Genomic DNA, 18,552 nt, shown 5'->3' with positions numbered 1-18,552 from the left:
CTTCCTCTTTTCTCATCCCCCTGTAATTATATCCAGAAATCTACCTATAGGTGAGTAAATACATTCAGCTTTGCACGATGTATTCAAACGCTGCCTCTTTGCTTTAGCTAAGTGCTACCACGCTGAGACCATTTGTAGGAATTTTACACAGCAAGATAAACACATGCAAGCCCCTTAAGGAAACACATGAACTGCAGGAGAGTTTCACAGCAGATCCTCACAGAAAACCTACGTAAGGAGACTGCAAAACAATTCTCTCTAAACCTTCTGTGAAAGGCAGCACTGCTTATTAGCAGGCTTGATGGAAAAGCTCGTGAGATAGAAAGTCTTGTCACTTTATTTGCGTGTGCTTCCCTGCATCTTAAGTTGCAGCTTCGGATCCCCTAGGATCATGTGAGGCTAGGTTATATATTGGAGAGCTGTGCTATAGAGCTGCGAGCGTGTAAGCCTAGCAGCTGGGTAGTGTTACGGTTGCTGCTTTCCTGTGCTAAGCTGATTTACTTGTTTAAGGTCTGACCTCATCATCCTGTCAGTATGGATTCCCACCTATACAGTTAGCAGCAGCTTAGCATCGGCTTGAAGAGCTTGCAGTATATTAGTCAGAAGAGAGAGGGAGAGAGCTGCCGGTATTTGTTCTTTTGTTGTGTTTTCTTAAGAAGAGGAGTTGGAACAGAGGAGATAACAAAGAATCCATTTCCCTTCCGAAAGAATAGGCTTTTGTTGGTTTTGGTTTGTTTTTTTTTCTCCTGGAAAAAATGTCAGTATCTGGCAAGAAGGAGTTTGATGTGAAGCAGATCCTGAGGCTCCGCTGGAGGTGGTTCAGTCACCCCTCGCAAGGCTCCACAGGCACGGGGGGCTGCCATCAGCAGGAAGGATATGAGCACAGAGGGACACCAGTTCAGAACAGGTTGAAGAACCACGCTCGGGACAGAAATGGGCTGAAGAAAACCAGCAGTCCTGTCCACCACAACATACTGGCCCCCGTGCCAGGTCCAACCCCAGTGCACCACCGATCTATTCAAACCTGGCATCAGCAGAATCTCATAGAACAGCTTCGATCAAATGAGGATATCCCTAAAACAAGCACTGAGGAAAACTGTCTCAAAGAAGATCCAAGTAAAAGCACACAGGAGTTGCAGATGATCACAGAAGAAAATTCAGATGAATCTGCAGAGAGGTAGGAGTTTTAAAGTCTGCACTTAGCCATACTTCTAACCAGGTTCTGCCCTCGTGTTCTGTCTTTGCTTTTAACCGGAGTTCCTTACAGCATTAGTCTCACTTAATCTGTGTGCACACCCACACTCAGATGCACAGGAACAGCTTCATGCTAGAGAAATGAACACTGTCAGGAAATGCTGATCTTTGCCTAAAACACATTATTGCATAGCTACTCCTTAAACACGGAATCTGCCAGCTTGTCACATTTTCTGTTACGTGTTTTGTGTGTCTTGATCCATTATGTCTAAGTGCAATGCAAAAGGGAGCCTTCTGAAAGAGTGTCCTCATTCTGACTCTATCAATGGGTGCAACTTTGACAAATGAGAACTGCAGGAGGTGCACAGTCTGTGGGGTTGCCATCGATCTGTCAAATTTCTGACAGCTGTTGGGGTTTTTTTTACTACCTTCTTGGCAAGCATAATTAACCTTGAACTCAGTGGAAAGGAAGCATCATTACTTGCCTTTCATTAAGCTTTATATAAGACATAGTATTTTCATGGCTTGTTTAGTATACTAAGACAAATACTTTCTGCAAGGTCAGGTGAAAAAACATTACAGCTCGGAGCCCTTAAAGATCTAAGCACAAGAGAAGAGCTACTTTAAAAATGTCATTTCAGAGAAGAAAATATTAAGAGCAGTTATTTGGTTAAGTGTGCCTTTAATCTCAGTATTTTTTAAACTGCCATCAGTATTATTAGCTTACACAGCAACAACTTTAGCCTGCCTTTACCCCACCTTGGACTCAACGATGCATTCAGAATGTGATTATTTGCACCATTTGATGAGATTGCCATCAGTGCTTGGGGATAATTTAGATGTCTTACATTGTATTGAAATACAAATCTAGAATGAGATAGTTTCTCTCAGTAAAACCAAAGCTGACGTTTTGGTGTATTTTTAGCAGTTACTATTTTTGATGTTGAACATCTGGTGGAGGGAACATCTGCAGACCAACACAGTAACATGCATTTCAAAATGTCATTTTGAAAACGGTACCTGTAGCCAACCTGTACTTCATCAGCTCATTACAGGGTGAAGTCAGTGAGGTGTGTGATAATTCTGTGTGTTTGTGATGGTCTAGTTTGTCACGTGTGAGCAGTGTACTCATACTATAACATTTTGAATGACAGTACAAATCTCCTAGGAGGGAAAACCCAGTAATTTTAGACATACCTTAAAATGAAAGTAAATTTCATTTGAAGTAAAATAAGGAACACTATCAATTAAAATAAGATTCTACATCAGGTGAAGGAGGCAAAAAAACCCATAATCCTTTCAGTTTGGAAGCCACTGTCTTCTGAAATAAGATGTGACAGTTTCTCCAGCTGTATCTAAACTTTCTGCCAAGACCTCATGAAGTTTTGTGCCTCCATTCTCACTCAAATTTAAGTCTTTCTGTTGAGCTGCTTAAGCCTGCAACTTTCAGCAATGTTTGGGGAAGGTACCCATCTTACAGTGCATTGTTAGATATAATAGGGAGCAGTTCTGTGAAGTTATCAGTGAAAATGTTTTATGCACGCTGTAGGTTAAAAGCTATCTTAACACACACCTTCAGAAGCTGAATTTGTAAGAAATTGTTTGGAAAATTATTCATGACTATGAGTTCCTCTACGGTTTTATTTCAATAAAATAAAATAGATCCTTAAAGACACCTTAACATAGCTTAAATATCTTAACTATGTGCCACCAGAGATCACTGAGTAAAATCACCACTCTCTTCCACTGTAGCATCCAGCAGAGGCCACAGATGAATCAGTGTGCTGACTGGGTTGAAATGAAATGAAGAGAAGAAATCAAGAGAAGCAGCCCTATATCTCTATTTATATCTAGTTGTTAGGTGTGTTTGAATATTTTCAGAGTGATTCCTTATGCTACATCCTTGACAACATCATTTTAAATAGTTTAGGGTCTCCTTCTCCTTCTAGGTGTTCCAAATAATCACAGTAAATTGTAATCAACAGGATCTGCTAGTAATTAACATAGCTGAAAAATCAGCTTTTGAAGGATCACTAAGTCATTGCTCCATGAGCTACACAATTATTGCAGCACTATGCTCTTGCACTTTTTTTTAGCTGGGGATAGGTTGGACTGGATGATCTTGGAGGTCTCTTCCAACCTGGTTGATTCTATGATTCTATGATCATAATCTGACACAAATTTGTCTCTTATTCCAGAAAATCTTCAGACTGGTTGTTTTTAATCCAGTGAGTTCACCTCTGCCTGTCCGAGTCCCATTTTTAGCTGAAGGCTCAAGCTACATGTCACTTGAACATTGAAAATGGTAGAAAAGGAGAGAAAACGAGGCCAGTACCTCAATCTTGAGCAGACTATTTCTTCTAGTGGTTTAATGGTTCCTGCAAAATGCTTTGGAAGCATGGAAGCAATATTCCATGTTTCTTCAGAAAAACTTGAGTTGTCTTTCCCTAGAAGCCTCAGAAGTCAATGTTTTCAGTGACAGACTGAGCTTTGATGAGCTAAGGCTGAGGTACTGAGGAAGAAAAGGAACTTAAGAATGTTCCAACCAACACTGCCGCTTTGACTGTAACAGTATCGACCTGCTTCTTTCTGCTGCCTTCCATCTGCCTTGGTACTCCTGTACCCAAATTAAATAGAAAGACCCAAAGAAGCACTTCAGACCCACGGGCCTTTTCCTGGATGATATCCTATGACATGACTGACAAAGTAAATGAGGATGTAAGTGACCAAAACTCAGCTGTTTTGTGGTAACAGTAGCCAGTCAAGATGTGACCAACCACTAAATGCTAGGTGCATAACAAATACATGGCTTAAGTAAGGCCTCCCAGCATGCCTAGGGACTCAATTATCCAGTGCTGCCAAGGGAACATACTCCACAGGTACCATACAGCCTCTAGAAGCATCTATAATGATGGGCCTTGACTTGTAAATCTTTCTGGAAGTTGCATCTATAGTTTTGAAAAAACCTAAGCAGTGGATGCCATACATCTCATTGATCTAATCAGGTTCTCAACAAGCCACTCCCTGAATGAGGACTGGGACCCTTTCACAGGTGAAAACTAGAGAAATTGGCTCAAATGTGAACAGCTACTCAGTTATTTTATTTGTACATTGTTTTTTCCCACTATAAAATAGTATGATATCACTGGGATGGTCCAAAACCTGCAGAGAACAGCAATGCAAACAGTGCCAAACCCTGCAAAGAGTTTAGGTTTTGCTTAAAACAAGTAGGAGCTTGAGTGAGCTCTGGAAGAATGCACAGTAAATAAACAGTGAATTGCTTCTGCTGCATTTTAAGTAGTTGATGACTACCTCTGATCTTCTCTGCCTGGAATATTTTGAAGTTCCAGGCTCCTCCTTCAGGGAGACCGTGGAGCAGTTGCATTTCTTTTGAAGAACGGGATGTGTCAGTGGTCCAGATACAGCAGGGAAGACTGAGGATTTCATGGCCAGATTTTGGGTTGCTCTTGGGGGGCAGCAGATGAACACACACTTGTGCATGCAAGCTGAAAACGTACTGACATCTCCTAATAAGAGGAAATTTTGATACTGAATTACCTTGATTACTTGATAAAGTTTGGCCTCAGAGGCATGACTATGCTGACCTTTGAACGTGAGCACTATGCAGAGCATTCATTACCGTGCTACACTGCCACATGCATTTATGCATGCTTGCTAGGAGGTAGATTGTGACTGTACAAGTGTGGTGCTGAAGACTGCCTGTGCTGGTGGTGTGTGTGCCTACTCTTTTCCCAGCTGCCCAAAAGCAGGCAAATTTCAATAATGAATCTGGCATCCATTCATCATTTTTCTACCACATTTTCTTCTAAGATGGTTGAAGAACTGCTGCCAAACTAGGTTGGGTAGTAGCCCCTAGTTTTGCTAAAGATAGGTGCTGTCTGGTTTCCATGTATGAGATAAAACACTCTTCTAACTCACTTGATGTCAGAGTCCAAGCAGTGAGTTCTGATGTACGAGGAAACAGGTATGTGGGAGGAGTACCCGTCTTAATTGAGGCAATGCACTTTCTGTAGTGAGTGTTTATGACATTCACTGACTTTGGTAGCTCATCTAATTGTCTGTTTCATTGTTGTTCAGCCACAGGGAAATAACTAACAGGTCATTTCTTTAACTGTCCTATTTATGTACACACACATCCATAACTATTTTGGATATTATCCCCTTCATGAGAGATTTGCCTGGAGTTCTGTTCTGTTTCCAATAGCAGATAACAACCTTGGCTCACGTTCCACTGTGAAATAAAGGTCCCACAAGGTGAAAATACCCCTTGAATTGTTGCAGTATCCCAGAAGATCCTGAACAGGTGGAAATGAATAAATCAGTGTGCATGCCTGACCCCAATTTCTTGCACATACAATGCCATTTTTTTCTTTAGTGGCTGTGACACAGATCAAGGACACATGCTGTCATGTTGCCTTCTGTTGAGCCTCCCCTATGGGGAGGGCCATAACACCACACATTGATCACATCCTCTAAAATTTGTAACAGATACTCACTGAAATGATGTCTGCTTGATTTTCCAACACAACAAATAATTTCCAAAAGAGAAAACATGTGCTAACTTCCCTGGTGAGAAAGCAACCTATGGCTTATTCTATGAAACCACTGGGCAAAGCAGATTGAGAGGGTTTCTTTCCACTACGAGTCCACGTCTGGGTATCCAAAGAAGCTGAGTCCTGCCACTGATTCAGAGAATAACCAAGTAAACAGAATGACTGTGGTGTATCTTTTGCAGAGATCAGAAGGCACTGCATTCAGAGTCCATCATGACACTCTTTCCCCTCGTGACTAAAAATTCAGTTTCAAGAACACCTCTGGGGCTTCAGGTAAAAGATTAGACATGATTATTGCTAATCTCACTCATCAGCAGCCCTTCTTTTAGAAAGAAAATATAGCTGCCCTGATTTAACTTCCACTAAATATCCAACAGTTTGAAGATCTTAACTTAGCAAATGAATGCTTGTGAGCATTATACAGGACACTGGCTATCTATTCAGATGTCATGCTCATCCTTCTATGACAAAGCTGGATCAGCTAAATGTGTTTCCTTGGTTCTCTACAGCACAGTTTAAGCTCATTATTTCCTTGATCTTTGCCCCAGGCTAGAGATAGCATATTGTTCCCCTTACTCTTATTCCTACATAATTCTTCTTTACAGTATTCTTGTCAGTGTTCGAAGATTGCTGCAGTTCTGGCAATCTTTTTCCAAAGTCTTATGCTACAATAGGATGACAATTTGCACTGCTCTCCCGACTCCCTGCAGCATATCTGTCTGGACTTGCAGCACTGTGGTCAGATCTGGATATGTTCTGGGTATATCCTGACAATTTGGGTGTAGAGCACAGGACTACTTACATGGCATTCTGACTAAAATTCCGTTTGAATATCCCGCTCAGTGCTTTTTTCAGTCAACAGCCCTGTGCTGTTGCTGATGCCTGGCTTGTGAAACTCCAGACCCTGTACCAAAGACCTGTTCCTTAACCATCTGTACATGTTTGCAGTTATTTGTTCCTGGACATAGTACTTTGCACAAATAAATCCCATCTTAGGTTTATCAGCCAACGTCCCCAATTTGCTGATTTAAAGTCCAGTTCTGATCCTATGCTCTCATATATTTGCAGATCCTCTCTGCTTGGCATGATCTTACATTGTAATAAACTTCCAGTCAAAGCTCTCTCTGTATGTCCTTCTCTCTCCAAGTAATCTAGAAAATGTATGAAAAGTCACAGGGGAGTTGGACTAGACCTTTGGAGGTCCCTTCCAACTCAGTCTAGTCTATGATTCTGTGACAGTGGAGCTTTAGTGGAAAGTTCCTTAGTGATTTAGTCTCCTATTTGTCAGTGAAGCACTGACTTCTGTTTCACACCTGTTCCATGACAGTTTACTCCAAACAGTATTTCAGATTTTTAGTACTAGTGGTTAAGATTCTCACGTCCAAGCTACAAGTGACAACTACTTCATTCCGAGCTCTCCATAACGCCTACTACATTCCATTAATGACTGGCTTCAGTTTATTTTGCCTTGTTACTCTTGATATATCCTTGCTGACTGTTAGTCATCTCCTCTATTTCTAAGTGCTCAGAAATAATAGTTGTATTACTTTGACACTGCAGAATTCAGCAAGAAGTAAAAGCTAAGGAGATAAACTACACCTCTGGCCTGTTTATATATGCTCTAGTTTATTTAATTCTAGTAAGAATTTAATATATACTTCAGGAGTGTATCTTTAAATGATTATTTAATACCAATGTGCTATGGATAACCAAAACGTTCCATTATTTCCCGAGGGACAAGTGAAAACTAATTGTCTTCTAAAGATGACCTTTAACTAAAGTTCAAAATATGAACTTGAAACTGCAGACATTTGGAATCAGTTATTTTAACTGTTGTAGCTGATCCCTCAGAAGTGATGTTTGGACAGCTCATGTGGCCTTTGGAGGCTCCTGCACAGTGGAAGTGCAGGCAGCAGCAGGGGTGTGGGGGTAACTTTCCAGGCAGTGACGGTTGGTGAATACCCTCCTGGCACCAGCGAGATGCTGCATCTGCTAGCACCAGGGATTACTTTAGGCACACATAGCACATGAAATAACAGTGGCATTAAGTTGAGCTTTAATAGCATTTAACAGAAAGTCACTCACAATTGACTGAAGAATTATATGAGAGTAACCAAGTCAATTTTCCTTTGATATCTGATGTTTGCTCAGTGTAGAAAATTTGTGAAGATATAGTCATAAGTGGCATCTGATGCAAGGTTTTAATAGAACAGGAGAAGCACTTTGTTCCTGGAAGTCAATAATAACACAAGGAGAGAGAGGACTTTTCAGCCAACAGTGATCAATGAGGTCATTCTGAGTAAATGAATGCTGCTGCCTCATCAAAGAGCCCTTGCTATAGGAATCAGAATCAATGTTTCTCATGAATGATGTTGCCTCATCAAAGAGCCCTTGGTACAGGAATTAGAATCAATGTTTCTCAAAGACATCTTCAGCAGATTTCATTCTTTCTTTCTTTCTTTTTTTTTTGTTATAACAGACTATGAGGAACTTCAAAGGGCAAAAAGTAGGTGAAGTTACTGTGGGTTGAAACAGTTATTAAAAAATAATGGAAAGAGTAGGCTTGTGTTTTGAAATTAATTTGATATTTAGCCTGTGGAAAGAGTGGGAATTTATTGAAAAGACTGGGGGGTTTGCATAAGTTCACACTGAGAATCACAGATGCTAAAAAGCATTACTGGATGCCAGCACTTCTACCCCTGTCCCCCAACTCCCAACCAAGGAGGTTATCACACAAAGCAACCTGACTTCCTGAAAGCACCTGACATTTTACACGCTTACATTTAGCATCCCCAGCTTTCAGAGATGAAATATTACAGACAAGGGGGAAAAAAACCCTATCATTTAAAAGTAATTTAAGAAACTAAGATAATTCTATTAATTAAAAAAAAATACTTTATGATTCAATTAGCTTCTCATTTCCACTTTGTACAGCTTGCTCTCAGCAAAGACAGCTGTTAAATTACTTTTTAAAGAGTTATTATTCTTCTTAAAATCACTTCTTAATGTCTCCAGAAAAAGTTAAGGAGATGATTAAACACATGCAGAGCAGCTTTTGCAGACATACTGTGTCTATGCAATTGTAAGATCAACAGGAAATCATATGGATGTTGAAGGATTCTTGGAAAAAGGGGAGAGAGTTTGCTTGATTGGAGAGCTATAGCTAGACAGCATTCTGAAAGCAATTTCTAATTGATGTTTACTGGGGGGTTTGTGGATTGGAGAGTTTGGGCAATTTGAAATGAGGAATATTACCAACATCTTCCAGATTTAAAGAAATAAAGGGATTTTGTTGGTTGTGGTTTGCTGGTATACTCAAATAGCTAAGCTCATTCAATATCTACCATGTCAGCTTAGCTCCTTTCTTTCTGCTAAAAGAAAGCAATGATACTATATTTAAATAATGGCTATACTAGGTGATAAGATATAGAATGTGGCTTGTGTATGCCATACCAATGTGTATGCAAGCTAAATGAGTACAGAAGTGAAGCCGAAGTACTGTCAGGATTTACAGAAAGAGTAAAAGCTAAGACCTGGACACGAGCTTTAAAAGTAATCTCTAAAACAAAGCCATAAAAAATTTCCTCCCCTGTGAAATCAGGCTCGACCTCAATGACTATCATCAGCTACACTGGCACGAGAACTTTCCCCACAGCTCTGACATGAAATCTTCTCCTAGTCCACTCCCTGCCCTCCTTTTCTAAGCAAATGTTTAATACTCAAAACTCAACTCAAAGCTAATTAAAACAGATAGAACTAGACCTCTGAGCCTGGCTCTTTCTGACAATTCTGCCCACCCAATAATTATTACCATAAAACATTTTTCACTTCATTCTAGTAACTGATTTCTATTCTACAGCATAGGTCAGGGCATTTCACTAAAAAGCTGTCTGCTCCTCACAGGTTACAAGAAGGATGAGCACAAATATTTTAGTGTAGTATCTAATGGCTACCGTGATTTGAGGTTGGTATATCTGATATAGTGTCTAAACGACTACAGTTCTGCAAGGTTTTGTCAGGAGACAGGCACAGTGTTCTCCTGCTGTGCTCTACAATTGTACAAGGCTGCCTTTCTTAGAGATGAAAGAGCACACAAAGACTACACATCTCTAAGTTTGCTCCAGTGTTGTCTCAGCTGAGACCCATTTAGAATCTATATCTCTTACCTGCATATTGACACTTGATTTAATCAAATTCAAGCTCTCTCTGCCAGCTCCTAACTTTCTAAAGCTGTGACTTGATAAGTGGTTGTATCAGGATCTGAAAATCGATACCTATGTTTTGTGCCTCATATTTGTTGTTTACTTCATGTATAAACTCATAACCTCTTGGTATCACAATTTACTCATGTTAAAGATAACATCTAATACCTCTTTTCCTAAGGACACAATCAGAACTAATCAGTGTCTGCAAATACCAGTATTTCCCTGAAGACTGCTACTAAAAAGCCAAGTGGTCACCTGTACATTCTGACCCACACATTACACGATACAGTTGCACAGTTCATCTTCTCATGACATCTACAGTACAAGAATCAAAGTATACTATTTTAACTAGAAGTTTCCTGTTACAACAAGCAGTAGAGACCCCAACATACTTAAAATAAAATGTTCTGAGCATTGAGAAAAAAGAATGCTTCTGCTAAAGTGGACAGCTACTGTCACCATTTTCAGTGCTCCAGTTTACCTGAAGGGAGGCATTCTTGCAAGAAATGAGCATTTTCAAAGCCTTGTCGTTTTAATAGAAGTTGAGAAAGTAAAGAACCTTATTGAACTGGGCAAATATACCTTGATTTAAATGGAAATTGTGAGCAAACCACTAAGATATCCTAGGAGTTGGAGAAAAGCTATTTTAAGCTATTACATATGGCTTGCGTTGCTAGGGAAACCTCTTTTCCAGTGTTCATTTAGCACAGATGCTCAGGAAGGCTCTGTGTCTCCATGTCAGACCCTTTCAGAATGCTTCAGAAAGTGAAGAAATAGAGCTGCAGCTATACACATGTGCAGGCAAAAATAGCTCTGTAATTTTATCTTAGTCATGTTGTGCATCTTTGGGGGAAGTAACTTCTTTCCATTTCTGCCATGATAAATTATAAGCTTTGTCATTAACTTCCTCTCTTTTCCAGACTGAGGATAGTTTCTCAAACATTTCCTTCAGTTTTGATCCATTTGGGTTCATGGTTTACTTAGTCATCTGTTTAGAGCAGAAGATTTACTTTTGCCATACAAGTACTGAAAACACACTGAGAAAGCCAGCCCTGGTGACACCATTTCTGTCCTCCTTTTTCACCCTAGGGCAGCCATGGCTTACCAAACCATACCACATACCCTGCTCCATGCAGACCTCACTGCCACTATGGTCTGCATTCCCTCCTAACCTTTTCATCTGCAGTCTGTCATCATCAGAGACTCACCTGCCTCTCTTGAGCAGGCAGAGGGGCTGACCATGAGCATGCCACTGTGTATGCTGATGCTTGCTGCCTTTTCTTTTTCAGAGAGAAGCAGCTCCATGCATTTAGAAAACACAGAACTGGAATTCTTGAACAGTAATTACTCTTTCAAATTTTGCAGCATTTCCCTTTCTTGGGTTTAAGAGACCTCATTTAGAATCAGAGTGGTGGCAAATGATTTCTGTATACTATTATCCACTCCTGGTTCCTTCCATGAACAGAGTGCCTTCTCATTGTCTCTCCAAGCAAGGTGCTCCACAACGGCATTAACACTGTTGATGAATTCAGCTATGTGAATGGTAACGCCTGTGCAGGATGGACCTGTAAATGCATACAGCGTGCAGCTCTGGAGACACAAGTACATGCAGCCAGAGAGCAGACAGATAACTACTTTTAGGCTTAGCTGCAAGCTCATGAAGCAGCTTTTAAGAGTTGTATTATTGGATCCAAAAGTATGCCAGGAACCAGTATGGTGAGCACTAAACTTACAAGGCCTTGAAGTTTCACTTACAATTGAAAAGTTTTAATCTGAACCCTTCCCAACAAAACAACAACAAAAAAAAGCTAAGAGAAAATGTTTTGTCTTTAAAAAGCTACAAATTAAAGCCTGTTTATGGATGTGCTGCTGAGGAAATCCCATAATATGCTGTTAAAAGCTCTTGACTTGCACTTATTCAGTAAACCAATAACATACTCAATGAAGAAGAGAATAAAGACATACTCTGAATAAATAGTATGTTCTGCCGTTTGAGATGGTGTTTATAATGGCTACATATTGGTTTAAACAAATATCAATAACTACAGAAACCAATCCTGCCAGCAGCGCCTATCCGCCTGCCAGCAGCGCCTATCCGCCTGCCAGCAGCGCCTATCCGCCTGCCAGCAGCGCCTATCCGCCTGCCAGCAGCGCCTATCCGCCTGCCAGCAGCGCCTATCCGCCTGCCAGCAGCGCCTATCCGCCTGCCAGCAGCGCCTATCCGCCTGCCAGCAGCGCCTATTCGCCTGCCAGCAGCGCCTATTCGCCTGCCAGCAGTGCCTATCCGCCTGCCAGCAGCGCCTATTCGCCTGCCAGCAGCGCCTATTCACCTGCCAGCAGCGCCTATCCACCTGCCAGCAGCACCTATTCACCTGCCAGCAGCGCCTATTCGCCTGCCAGCAGCGCCTATTCACCTGCCAGCAGTGCCTATTCGCCTGCCAGCAGCGCCTATTCGCCTGCCAGCAGTGCCTATCCGCCTGCCAGCAGCGCCTATCTGCCTGCCAGCAGCACCTATTCACCTGCCAGCAGCGCCTATTCGCCTGCCAGCAGCACCTATTCACCTGCCAGCAGCGCCTATTCGCCTGCCAGTACTGCCTATTCACCTGCCAGCAGCGCCTATTCGCCTGCCAGCAGCACCTATTCACCTGCCAGCAGCGCCTATTCGCCTGCCAGTACTGCCTATTCACCGGCCAGCAGTGCCTATCTGCCTGCCAGCAGCGCCTATCTGCCTGCCAGCAGTGCCTATTTGTGAACCTCACTCATTTAAGCATCAGAGGGTAATGTCTGAAAACGAGCACATTAAAGATATGTAGGGTCTTAGCCCTAGTACAACAGGTTTAGATGAGGTAGGAAAGAGGCAGAAATTGATTCTTGCTACTAAGTAACTTAAGTGGAGCAACGCAAGCCACCAGTTATCCTGGACATGACAACTACAGCCTTCTGCAGAAAGGTTCCCATTTTGTCCTACACTGGAGAATTTTGTGCTTCATTTCTGGGCCATGCAGTTTACAGAAAACTGTATGTAAAGCCAGACATTCCTTCTCGTGCCATTACTCACAACCCCCTAGCCCCCATTCCATGTGATAGTACAGCTGCTTGGGATGGATTCTTGATCTTTCTGTCAGAGATGCCTGACCTAGTAAAATCGCCCAGCAGAACAGCCAACTCAGTCTCCGGCTACGTCTTGTCAGAGTGGATTTACAAGCAGCATAAGACAGCTTCCTGGGAAGCTACAGCATTGTGATCATGCAGGAGCCAGACTGGTCAATCAGAATGCAAATAAGCAGTAAGAAAAGCACAGAAAGGAACAAGGGTGTAACTCAGGAGTAGTTTTTGCTCATAACTTGTTGCTTTTTAAGTTCACTTAAAGGATCCCCGAAAAAATTCAGAGTGACTTGGTTTTACAGCATGCCAATAAAGTTGATCAGCATGAAGCTCCCACGGGATGCCACAAAGAAACAGAGCTCATGCATACTTCTTACTTCTCATTCAAGAGGTAGCTCAGTTACTATTTAGCTGTTTAAGGTTTCCTTACACTTTTTCATTTAGTGCTACAGTGAAGTTGAACTTGGATTTAACACATTAAGCAAAAAGTAAAGGCAGGATTGGAAGGACAGGTTGGCCTGCTCAGTGGAGCAATAAAGCTCCAATATGTTGCCTAGCAAGCTACTTATTCTTCATCTGGAATGATCCCCTTAGATGTTTTAAACACTACATCAGGTTGAAGCCTCCTTTTTGAATTGTCACAAGTTGTTTTCTTTTGACTCTCTGTAGTTCCTGAAATATCCTTTGTTGCTCCTCATGGATCATGCCATTAAATGAAAAGGTTGCTCCCTTGCTAATGCTGTGACACTTTGAAAATCAGCTGATGGAAACCCCACAGATTTTTACCTTCTCTAATAAGTAGCTTTCAATCACAATCCTTTTTTTCCAGAAAATTTTGAAGAATAACAGAACTGAAATGTGAAACTAGCTTCTAGACTCTTCACTTTCTCATCTGTTAGTTTTCCTTTATTCCATAGACTGTTGTTGAGGGCTTCTTGGTTTTCCCATACCCTAGAATCTCTCTCAAATGCAAGGTCAGTTTCTAAGAGAGACTATTTGAAGGAAAGCCTTTGTAATATATTAAGGCGACCTCTACACTCATGACAAACAGAAAGGTAAGACCCTAGGGACAAAGAAAGAAGAGAAATCTAAAGAAATAGCAAAAATTGAGCAAAGCTGGAGGTGGGTAGGTTCAGACTGGACGTGAGGAGGAAGTTGTTGAGCATGAGAGTGGTGAGAGCCTGGATTGGATTGCCCAGGGAGGTGGTTGAGGCCCCATGCCTGGAGGTGTTTCAGGCCAGGCTGGATGAGGCTGTGTGCAGCCTGATCAAGGCTAGGGTGTCCCTGCCCATGGCAGGGGAGTTGGAACTGGCTGCTCCTTGTGGTCCCTTCCAACCTTGACTGACTCTATGACTCTAAGTTTAGATAAGAGCATTCTGGCACATGTTTCATTTAGTCATTGTTGTATTACAACCCTGACAAAAATTCTGTTGTATAAATGTGACAAAATTGCTCGGAGATTTTTTGGTAAGATCGCCTCACAAAGTGATTTTGCATCCCTCCAGCCTGGAAATGTGACTACTACAGGCACTCCAGGAAAAAAAAAATCTGTCATAATAATACTCCATGCAGTACTTTCCACAGTTCATGTTGATTCCACCTGCACCTTTTAGCCTTTCTTTAGTTTTCTTTTGATTCCATATACTACTTTTATTTAGAGTTCCTGTCTTTATTCTAATCCATTTACATCAAACTGCTGTTGGCACAGACCCTGGCATGAGGGGGCAGTTTTCAGTATTATCTATCAGGACAAATACTAAGTTAACAATGGCAGCAAGAGGATTTCTCGAGACATATTGTCAGAAATAGTGTTAAATACACTTGATACTGGTGGATAAGAGTAGGCCTAATAGCCTGTCTGTAAAGGTAGTAAAGACACTTCTCTTTCTCACAAAGAAAGCAGTGAAAGGGGATAGCACACACAGGTTGTCTTCCCTGCAATCTCTCCTATCAAGAGTCTTTCTGAAAGGCCCTTAATGAAGTATGAAACATGGACTTAACCAGTTTGATCTGCCAATAGTCACACTTAGATTTAAAGCATTTAGGTTTTTTGTTTGAATGTTCTTTGGTTTTGTGCCATTGGCTTCTATTTCTTTTAGTGTGTCCTCTAGCTAAAAATGCAACAAGCTGAGGTCCAGCATTTAGTCATTATTCTTCATTTGTACATTCTGACAGCTCGAGATAGGGCTACATGGTGCCTTCTGGTCACATCAGCTTCTGGTCTTCATAAAGACGCTATTAAATTATCTAACAATATTGTCACCAGCTACAAGAGTGGTGAGCAAGAAGTAGTCAGCCTCACTGAATTTCACTGTCATGACTTTGAATTCCCCTCCAATATAATCACGTAATTTAAATGGTAGATTAGAAGCCAGGCATTGCAGGGACAACTGCAGAATGCTTCTGGTACTGTTGGAGTCTGCACTAATTAAGACACTGGAATATTCCTGATAGCTTACATGACACCACATCTTGCGTGGTAAATTTCAATGTACAATAACTGAGGGAGCTGGGATTGTTCAGCCTGGGGAAAAGAAGACTCTGGGGGGACCTTAGAGCCTTCCAATACCTGAAAAGATCCTACAGGAAGGCTGCAGAGGCACTTTTCATGAGGGTGTCTAGAGACAGGACAAGAGGCAATGGTTTGAAGCTGAGAGAGTGCAGAGTTAGCCTGGATCTTAGGAAGAAGTTCTTCAGTAGGAGGGTGGTGAGATTCTGGAATAGGTTGCCCAGGGAGACTGTGCTCACTGCTCAAAGCCAGGTTGAGCAGCTGAGTTTATCTGAGAGGTGCATCTCTGCCCATGGTGGGGAGGTTGGAAGAGAAGAGCTCTGAGGTTCCTTCCAACCTGAGCCTATGGTGTACTACAGCATATAACTACATACATAATAACCATTCTGTACGTGTGCAAACAGAGTAAAGGTGCTCTGAGGCATTGGGAATGATTTGGGTATTTGAGATAAATGCCCCCCACCACACTGGCCATTATGACAGCAAAGGTTAATTTTAAGATCTTATTTACTATATTCCTCTCTCTTCACCTGAAACATTTCTCTTGGTTATTGTTCTCTATTAGATAACATCAATGAATACAGTGTGTATTCCAACAGAGGAATGGAAGAAGCTCTCAACAGATTGTGTGCCTAGTAGCAAAAACTCAGCCCATGCTAACAAGAACAATCTGCACTAGGCCTAGAAAACAATTTTATAACTAACCTTCCCTGTTGAATAAATAAATACACAATTTCCAAAGGATAACAGCTTACTGGGGAGAGTGTTTGGATCTATCTCTCTTCGTAACATGAAGTCATAAAGGGCTGTATGGTGCTCTGAGGCCAGTTTGGTTACAGCCTCTGTTTTCCATTCAAATTACCCCACCAAACACACACTTCCTATTCATGTGGGAATTCAAAACTTGATAATCCTAATTCACCCTGGCACAAACCATAATGGCAATCTGTATGTTACCATGTCTGGTGGGGAGAACAGAACTCAGAGCAGTTACAGGACTTTCAGTGGTATGCTGAAGCTCCCAAGTCTAATGGTATGCACATTTCTACTTGTAATCTCAAACGGGAAATGGTCTTCCAACTAATGCCAATGGAGAAACCTGGCAGCTTTGTCTTATTATGAACAATAAAAGTTATTCAAACCAGGCAGTTTCAAGAGCTCTGACTTCTAGTGGAACTGTCAGTGTGAACTTCCAATGTAGACAGGTTCTCTGCTAACCTAAAGAATCCTACATTTCAACTGCTTATTTGTTTGCTGTCATTGGTACTACCTTACATTAATGTTACTACCTCAGCAGTCATCAACATATAGCACAATTTTCCATACTCTTTTGGAGTTTTTTACCCATAGTCTCGACAACACAATCTTTATCTGTCACATTTACAGAGAACAAATTTCAGCTACTGGTGTGGTCTAACTACATCAGCATGCAATTAGTACAGGTGCATCGATTATGTCATTGTTTTAACTGTGTTCAGCCATGGCTGAAATATTTTCTTGTTTCTCAGCCAGCTGAGAGGGTTTCTGTAACAGATGCTACAGCCCTATGATTTCGTGTAGGAAAACAGCATCTCTCAATCTCCAACCACATGACATCGCCCAGCAGAGGGTCAGAGCTCAAACAGCTGCACAGAACAGACTCTGCCTATGTGGGGGCTGACTGTAATTTTCTAGAATAAGCAGAAACAGAGAGGAAAAAAAAGAGTTGTGCTGTAAATATTGCTGCACAAACAAACTGAATTGATGAAGCTGCAGTTTTGTCTTGTGCCTTGTCACCGCTAAAGCACAGAGACAGCACCACAGAGCTGAAATCACACTGGGCTAGCAGTTCTGATTAAAGGGGTTTGGATGTCTAATGTCTAGAGCTGGTATCCAGTCTGCTGCTGACGCCTGGTGTGATTTACAGTGCAGAGGTAAGGTGATCCCAAATCAGAATCTGTAAGCGACACTGATAACTGAACTTGTCTAAACTGAATCTCACTAACACTGTGGCAGGTATATCCAACGAACATATATCACAAAATACAAGTGATGGCCTTAGCAAGAACAACAAAATTAAAACACTACATTTCATCATCTTGGTTTCTGCTTCTAAGTTTCCTCAGCTTTATGTTCTGGTTTCTGGCCAAAAGCACATCTGAGGTGGCACTTAAAAAACTTACTGAATTTTAAAAAGCACACGGCAAATAAATGGCATTTATGTTCTAATTAAATAATGAGGAAATTTGAACTTACCCTATATATACTGATTAATGAAGAGAGCTGTGCTGATTAATGAAGAGTACTTTATGAAGACAGAAAAAGAAAAAAAAATAACATAATTCAGGTAAAGAATTGTAGGCCTGGAGTGAATCAGGAAGCTCATCACATTGATTCTCCTGACCAGAGAAGAAAGAAATTTTACCTACACACCATTTTGGAGCTACGGCTTGTCTGGGGTCCAGTATAATCTCTTATCTCACCTGTCTTTTCTTAGCCAGTGCTTCATTCAGCAAGTGTGAGCACATCTTTGAGAGGTAAATATTTTCTATCATTCACTAAGAACAAGAGCAAATTCAAATTCTGAATCTGGATCCTGATCCTGAAAAGCTTGTGGCTCACTGCCATACGTTGATGCAATAACAAAAGCCTGTTTCACCAAGCTGGGAGCATGTGTCATCTGTTGGAGGGTAGGAGGGCTCTGCAGAGGGACCTGGGCAGGCGGGGCAGATGGGCACCATCCAACACCAGGAGTTTCAACAAGGTCAAGTGCAAGGTTCTGCACTTTGGCCACAACAACCCCATACAGTGCTACAGGCTGGGGACAGAGTGGCTGGAGAGTAGCTAGTCAGAGAGGGACCTGGTGGTACTGGTTGTCAGCTGAATGTGAGCCAGCAGTGTGCCCAGGTGGCCAAGAAGGCCAATGGCATCTCTGCCCCTGTACTCAACACTGGTCAGGCCACACCTTGAGTGCTGTGTTCAGTTC

The 18,552-nt window shown here is 41.6% G+C and overlaps 1 protein-coding gene across 1 annotated transcript in view; it reads left to right on the top strand.

Moving 5' to 3' along the window:
* The first annotated feature begins 394 nt into the window (after positions 1–394).
* Positions 395–18,552, top strand: part of KLHL4 (kelch like family member 4) — a 39,317-nt gene continuing 21,159 nt past the window's right edge. The window contains exon 1 of the mRNA XM_064158953.1: positions 395–1,177. Coding sequence (XP_064015023.1) covers positions 756–1,177 — 422 coding nt within the window. The 5' untranslated portion in view covers positions 395–755. The remainder of the gene's footprint in view (positions 1,178–18,552) is intronic.

The sequence above is a fragment of the Pogoniulus pusillus genome, chromosome 19 (assembly GCF_015220805.1).
Source record: "Pogoniulus pusillus isolate bPogPus1 chromosome 19, bPogPus1.pri, whole genome shotgun sequence".
In the NCBI taxonomy this organism is placed as follows: domain Eukaryota; kingdom Metazoa; phylum Chordata; class Aves; order Piciformes; family Lybiidae; genus Pogoniulus; species Pogoniulus pusillus.
The sequence above is the reverse complement of the archived record's forward strand: the minus strand, read 5'-3'. Positions and strand labels throughout refer to the sequence as shown.